Below are 7,911 nucleotides of genomic sequence, written 5' to 3' on the forward strand. Positions count from 1 at the left end.
AAGAAGAAGAAGAAGAAGAAGAAGAAGAAGAAGGAGAAGGAGAAGGAGAAGGAGAAGGAGAAGGAGAAGGAGAAGGAGAAGGAGAAGGAGAAGGAGAAGGAGAAGGAGAAGGAGAAGGAGAAGGAGAAGGAGAAGGAGAAGGAGAAGGAGAAGGAGAAGGAGAAGGAGAAGGAGAAGGAGAAGAAGAAGAAGAAGAAGAGGAAGAGGAAGAGGAAGAGGAAGAGGAAGAGGAAGAGGAAGAGGAAGAGGAAGAGGAGGAGGAGGAGGAGGAGGATCCTTGATGCTCTCTGAGCTTGGTGGTTTTCTTGGAGATGTTTCCTGACCCAACCAGGGAACCTCATCAGTGCTGGAAGGGAGGGGGGTTTGTGAGGAGGAGGAGGAGGATTGAGGGATCCTTGGTGCTCTCTGAGCTTGGAGGCTTTCTTGCAGACATTTCATTACCCAGCTAGATAACATCATCAGTGCTGGAAGGGAGGGTGGTTTACTCCCTGTTCATATACTACTTATTTGCCCTGCCAGTGTTGGTGGGAAAGGACTTGGTATTCCTTGATTCAGCTGTTGATTACTGTTTGGTTGTTTGTCTGAGACCGTACGTAGACCAACTGTAAACCAATAGAAAACCACAGCCTAATCACAGCCAAAAACGCTCCCACCAACACTGACAGGGTAAGCCACTCCAGAGAAAAATGAATAGCTTTCCAAATCTGCTTGGATTGGGGCAGTTCTCTGCAGGATGCATCTCTGACCACCACGGCCCCCATCAGGACCACCAGGAGAAGATAGTCTTCCTTCGCATGCTGACTGCAAAGAAAGGAACATGGGAGGGGATGTTCAGTGCCAGGATGAGTCAGAGTGTCCCTCTATCTGGCTCTGGGATGCTGAAGCCCCTTGGAGTTATCCCTCCTCCTTGGGTACCACAACTGAACCGGCAGATTGGTGGATTTCTCCATAATCAGGCAGGGAATAAATCCCAATAGGAGCCCTGGTGGCGCAGTGGCTAAAATATAGAATTGCAGGCTAACTCACTTGCCCACTGCCAGGAGTTCGATCCTGACTTGCTCAAGGTCGACTCAGCCTTCCCTCCTTCCGAGGTCAGTAAAAATGAGCACCCAGATTGTTGGAGGGGCAAGAGGCTGACTCTGTAAACCCCTTAGAGAGGAGCTGTAAAGCACTGTGAAACGGTATATAAGTCTAAGGCAGTGATGGCGAACCTTTTAGAGACCGAGTGCCCAAACTGCAACCCAAAACCTACTTATGCATCCTCGGGTGCCAGGTGAGTGTGGCCCATTGGGTAGGCATAGCTGTGGTGGTAACAGCAGACTGGATGGGACTAAAAAGTTCAATCAATCAATTCCAACTTTGCAAGATCTTTTTTTCCCCCGTGAGAAGTTGAAATTGACTGATTGATTGAATATTTCTTTTTGCACATGGCGGCAGAGGCTTAAAGCGAAAAGGTTTTATAAAACCCAGCTGAAGGCCTAGGACTGGGGTGACAGTGCGCGTGCCCACAGAGAGGGCTCTGAGTGCCACCTGTGGCACGCGTGCCATAGGTTCGCCACCATTGGTCTAAGGGCTATTGCTGTGGATGGATGAATGGGTGGGTGGGTGGGTGGGTGGGTGGATGGATGGATGGATGGATGGATGGAGATAGACAGACATAGAGCCCTGGTGGCAGTGATTAAAGTGCAGTATCGCAGGCTAATTTATTGCTCCCTGCTAGCAGTTCGATCCTGACAGTTTCAAGGTCGACTCAGCCTTCCACCCTTCTGAGGTCAGTAAAACAAGGACCCAGATTGTTGGGGGCAACTGACTGACTCTGTAAACCGCTTAGAGAGGGGCTTTAAAGCACTGTGAAGCGGTACATAAGTCTAAGTGCTGATGCTATTGCTAATAGCCCAGGACCAGAAAAAGCAGGCAACTGAAATTCGTGTCCCCTCTGCTGAACACCTAATTCTCACAGTGCTGTCTAATGTCTCTGTGCATTTACCCCTGTAGTATGGCTGAAGTATTATCATTTATCCTTCTTACTATCTTCTTTACTCCCCCCCCTTATTGATATGATGATGGTGATGATGGTGATGATGATGATCATCATCATTCTGTTGCTCTGCGTGTACACTGAGAGCTTCTGCACCGGAGACAAATTCCTTGTGCATCTAATCACACTTGGCCAGATAAAATATTCCATTCCATTCAACTGGCCCACCAGCAAGCAAGACAGTGGGGATCCTGGTAAGTCAGACGTGTCTGCTGAATATGGTTAAAAAAAACAAAACACGTCAAGATGATGGTGCAATCAAAGCTCTCCTGGGGCTTCCAGGCTCATTGTCTCACCTAAAACCCAGCTGGGCCTTTGATTGCACCGTCCCAGCGGCCATCTTGATTTATTTATTTTCTTTACCATATCCTGCTGTGAGCTCTCTGATCCCCAGGACTAGTCCTAAAAGACTATTTGCAGAGGACTTCTGCTTTTTCTAACTCCTCGTACTTTTCCCTAGCTTTAAATAAACGTTCGGTGACATGATAGCCGTGTTCCAATATTTGAGGGACTGTCACAGAGAAGGGGGGGGTCAACCTATTCTCCAAAGCACCTGAGGGCCAGACAAGGAGCAATGGATGGAAACTGATCAAGAAGAGAAGCAACCTGGAATTAAGGAGAAACTTCCTGACAGTTAGAACGATGGAACAGCTTGCCTCCAGAAGTTGTGGGTGCTCCGACACTGGAGGCTTTCAAGAAGAGACTGGACAGCCACTTGTCTGGAATGGTAGTGTGGGAAGTCAGCCCCCCCCCCCATAGAAGGAAATATTAAAAGGGCAGAAAAATATATTTTCTCAAAGGATCTTAAAGAGACAGAAAAGCATGCCCAGTTTTTCTTAATAGCCCCAGGTCTCCCTCCCCCAAGCAGAAGCCAGCTCTGTACAAATACAGATGTAAACCATCAGGAATTTGGAGCTAGAAGTTTAGGAAGACAAAGACACCGAAAATCTGCATACACCACCCAAACTCTAAGAGTCATTAGCCCCAGCACCAGGGAAGCAGGATATGACCTTTGGGACATAATAGGATTAACTCACAGATGCCAAAGGGACACAGGTCAGAATACGTGACACAGGAAATACAAAGCCTAAAACAGGAACAGGAAACTACTCCAAACAAAAGGCTCCAGAGGGTATAAAAACCCACTCCCCACATGTGCTCAGCCCTTTTTTCTCTCCTCTTTCCTACCAGAACCATCTTTCTATCTGGCTCTTCAATAAACTGCAACCTTCTTTCTAAAGCAGTCACCATGTTGTTTATCCCCGGCTTGGATGAACCAGGATGAAGACTTTCCCTTCAACAGTAGGGTCTCCTGCTTGAGCAAGGGGCTGGACTAGATGTCCTACAAGGTTCCTTTCAACTCTGTTATTATTCCATTCTTATTCTAAATACGCCATGGGCTGCAGGATCCTACTGGCCAATTAAAAATAAAAATGGATATACGAGCGTCCTAAAAGAAATTAGGCAAAATATCGGAGAACTTAAAATGTCTAAGCAACAATCAAGCTGCCAGCTAGGATTGATGACTCACATCGGCCATTTTTTCCCCCGCTTTTGTTGGAGAGACGTGTAATTTAATAAGGGCCATCAGTTTTACACACCCGGCCACACGGGGCTAATGTTTTTCTGTTTAGAAAATGTATTAGTACAAGCAGCCGCATTGACAGGTTTGCTATGTCTGATTTGCAGAGGCCAATTTGGGAAGGCAATCGAGAGTTTTTAGCCTGCCCTAATGGCCATGTCCTGGGCAGGCTTTGTGTAATCAGCCCTGTTGTGCTGCAAGTCTTTTTTCTTTGCCACAACTGGACATAACTTGAGGCAACCAGGAAAGCCACCTGGGCGAGGAACCGGCTCACGTGCCATTTAAACACAAGTAGAGATAAGCAAAGACCCTCAGGAGGTAAAGGTCGGTCTGCAGAGTGTGGGAAGTCAGCCCCCCCCCCAGAAAAAGAAATATTTTTGGAAATATTTAAAAGACAGAATATATTTCCCTAAGGGATTTTAAAAGCAGAAACCAACCCCACCTCCAAGTCTCTCTGTCCCAAACAGAAACCAAATCTGCAGAAATGCAGACGTGATAATCTTGTCAGAAAGACTGGAGTCAGGAAACTGGGATTAGGAAAAAAGATCCCTAGAAGCAACAATCCCTCACACCAAAAATCTAAATGTCATCAGCCACAGTCCCAGGGAAGCAGGATTGACCTTTGGGACATAATAGGATTAACCCATCACCATCAGAATATCAGAAAGGCACACTCAGACTCAGGTCAAAGTTCAGACTCAGGTCAAAGTTCATGCCACAGGCACAACTCCAAACAAAAGGCTCAAGAAGGTATAAAAACCCACTCCCTACATGTGCTCACTCTCTCTTTTCTGCCAGAGCTAACTTTCTGTCTGGCTCGCCTCTTCAATAAACTGCAACCTTCTTTCTAAAGCAGTCGCCATGTTGTTTATTCCCGCCTTGGACTGAACCATGATGAAGACATTTCCTTCAACAAGAGGAAGAATGATGCAAAAGGACCGAAAACCTCTGATTTTATCACGAAGCATAGCATAGCAGAGGCAAAACTTACAAGAGCCATGTCCAACGAGGAACGAGTCTTTGTATTTGGGGTTCCTATAAGAAAAAGAGATGTAAACTGTCAGCGTTCCACTATTCTGACAATATTTTTTAGTGTGTTATAGACACATTTTGTTCCACGCGATTGTTATGGACATAAATGCATCTTTGTAGAGCTGGAGACTGGAGGCAGTGCCAGTTTCCAAGTATTGAAATACCTTTTTAATAATTAGTAAATTATTATATTTCAACATCAGAACTTCCTAACTGTGTTTAGTGATTTAGAATTATAATTAATTCATCATGAAAGATTTTGTGAGCTTGAGACTATCCAGCATAAGAAAACTGCAATAAATAAAATCTACTAGCCTTTCTGCTATCTTGGAACGCCTTATCCTAAAGTTCCTTAGGCTAATTATTTGAAGGCAATGCTTAAACAAAAAAAAAGAGGTATTTTCCAACCTAGGCTATTAATTCATGGCCCTTTACTGTCGTAAAAGCAATGTACATCCTGTCTCAATATTAAAAATATTATTAATGTTAATATTAAAAATGAAAAATACAGCTTGCGTGTTTTCCATATTATTCACATGATTTGCAGAGTAATCCTCTCAGCTCATGTGCTCAATTTCTTTATCAACTTTCATTTTTCTTTTCTTTTTAAGTTTTTTTTAGGGGCCTTTGGTGTGCTCTCTGAGCTTGGCTGTTTCCTTACAGATGTTTCATAACCCAAACTAGGTCACATCATAAGGACTAGCGCTGCTGATGTTACCTAGTTGGTTCATAAAACATCTGCAAGAAAACAACCAAAGAAGGGCTGCGGGACCTGGGTTTGGCTAGTCTAAAGAAAAGAAGAAATAGGGGAGACGTGATAGCAGTGTTCCAGTATTTGAGGGGCTGCTACAAGGCAGAGGGGGCCAAGTTGTTCACCAGAGCACCAGAGGGCAGGACAAGAAACAATGGTTAGAAACTGATCAAAGAGAGAAGCAACCTGGAATTAAGGAGAAACTTCCTGACAGTGAGGACAATCAACCAGTGGAACAGCTTATCCCCAGAAATCGTGGGTGCTCCATCACTGGAGATTTTAAAGAAGAGACTGGACATTCACCTGTCTGAGACGGTATAGGTTCTCCTGCTTGAGCAGGGGGCTGGACTAGAAGACCTCCAAGGTCCCTTCCAACTCTATTCTATTCTATTCTATTCTATTCTATTCTATTCTATTCTATTCTATTCCCTCTTCTCTCTGTTCTGTTCTGTTCTGTTCTGTTTTGCTCTATTCCATTCCCTGTTTATTCTGTCCTGTCCTGTCCTGTCCTGTCCTGTTCTGTTCTATTCTATCCGCATCAAAGACCCCACAGTCCTCCTCCTCCTCCTCTCCATAAACCCCTCTCCCTTCTAGCACTGATGATGTGACATGTTGAGTAATGAAAGTCTGCAAGGAAACAACCAAGCTCAGAAAGCACCAAGGACCCCATAGTCCTCCTCATTTTTGTGCCTTCTCCCTCCTCCTCCTCTCCGCAAATCTCCCTCCCTTCTAGCACTGATGATGTTTCCTGCTTGGATCATGAAACATCTGCAAGGAAACCACCAAGCTCAGAGAGCACCGAGGACCCTTCATTTCAACCCTGCCCTACAAATATTATCCTTTTTTAATTTATTTTTCCCCCTGAAGATAAAATACAAAATACAAAGTAAACAGACATAGCAAAACAAAAAACTATAAATGGGACACAAGAAAAAAAAAGAAAAGAAAAAATGTTTATAACAAATATAACATTGGATCCAACCCGAGCACATATAAAGAGAATTTATAATGCTTTGATTGAATTGGATTCTGAAACGGAATTAGTTAAAGACTCTATGATAAAATGGGCTCAAAATATTCAAGAGTCGATTTCATTGGATACATGGGAGACAATTTGGGTTAAAAATGTAAAATTTACTCAAGCCCAAAATTTAAGAGAAAATTTTTACAAGATGTTTTATAGGTGGCATTTGGATCCTCAAAAATTGTCATGCATGTATTCTAATTTACAGCCCAAATATTGGAGATGTGGAAGTTTAGATGCAACTAATTTTCATATTTGGTGGACGTGTAGGGAAATAAAAGCATTTTGGATCAAGGTTTGGTGGAATATTCAAAATATCTTTAAGAAAAAGATAAAGTTTACAGCGCAGTTATTTCTATTAGGTATCATGGGAGATTTGGATGCTAAAGAAATGAATCTGATGTTAAATCTCATAACAGCTGCAAGACTAATGGTAGCTCAAAATTGGAAGACGGATCGCTTGCCTACTGTAGAAGAATGGTCTCTTAAAGTGGCAAATTTAGCAGAAATGGCTAAGATTTCTGCTTATTTAAAGGATCAAACGCAGGAAAGATATATTTCGGTTTGGAGAAGATGGATAGATTACATTCAGAATAAATATGGGACTGAAAAGTTCCATTTGGTGTTTGAGTAAATTTTACAGTATTGTTATTGTGAATATTTTATTATATTTTTTATAGTTTTTATTATATTTTATTATATTGCTATTATTATTATTTGGAGTAGTAATTTTGTTTAATAATTAAGTTGATTATTTGTTTATTATTGTGTTTAATTTCAAATTATCTAAATTTATTTTAAAAGGGAGCTAAAGGGTGTTATAGATTTGGTTACATAATTAGTTGGATAATGTTATTTAGATTATGATTAATATATTTGTAACCCTGTGAACAGCTCTGGGAAGTGGGGGGTGGGTGGGGGGTTTTGGGGGGTGGGAAGGGGGTTTATTTTGTAAATGTTACAAAACTCTTAATAATAATAAAAAAAAAACAAATATAACGTTGACAGTAAACATTTTATATTGGTCGTTTTCATTTTTCAATAATAAGATAAGCAGCATGGATCAAAAAGCCTGGCCGCAGAGCGCCCCTACCTTAACCTGCAGAGAAGGCACTCACCAGCAGAGGGCGGTGACGGCCAGCCGCTTGGCTTTGTCGTACTGAAACTTCCACAGTGGCAGCAGCGTCCCCATGTTATCTCTGTATTCGTCCGAAGCATCTTCAAAGTACTTGAAATCTAGCAAGACCAAAACCTCACATCGGTTTTTTTTTAAATCAGCGGTAGCAAATTATTGCACAAACCAAGATTTTGGCACTGCGCATATTCTTACTGCATCACTGAAATAAACAAATGGCACCACAGGGAGATGATTCTCAACCTTGGGTCCCTTGAAGAGAGGTGGACTTCAACTCCCAGAATTCCCCAGCTAGCGTGGCTAGCTAGGGAATGCTGGGAGTTGAAGTCCGCCTGTCTTCAAGTGGCTC

The 7,911-nt window shown here is 42.8% G+C and overlaps 1 protein-coding gene across 1 annotated transcript in view; it reads right to left on the reverse strand.

The window, feature by feature from the left end:
• The window catches only part of DNAI1 (dynein axonemal intermediate chain 1), a gene marked incomplete at both ends in the record, with an annotated part of 22,066 nt that extends 14,403 nt beyond the window's left edge, over positions 1 to 7,663 (reverse strand). The window contains 2 exons of the mRNA XM_015829203.1: positions 4,612 to 4,655; positions 7,546 to 7,663. Of these exons, the coding sequence (XP_015684689.1) occupies positions 4,612 to 4,655; positions 7,546 to 7,663 (162 nt within the window). The remainder of the gene's footprint in view (positions 1 to 4,611; positions 4,656 to 7,545) is intronic.
• Between the last annotated feature and the right edge of the window lie 248 nt (positions 7,664 to 7,911).

Source organism: Protobothrops mucrosquamatus, unplaced genomic scaffold (genome assembly GCF_001527695.2).
Source record: "Protobothrops mucrosquamatus isolate PMUCROS unplaced genomic scaffold, P.Mucros_1.0 scaffold5617, whole genome shotgun sequence".
In the NCBI taxonomy this organism is placed as follows: domain Eukaryota; kingdom Metazoa; phylum Chordata; class Lepidosauria; order Squamata; family Viperidae; genus Protobothrops; species Protobothrops mucrosquamatus.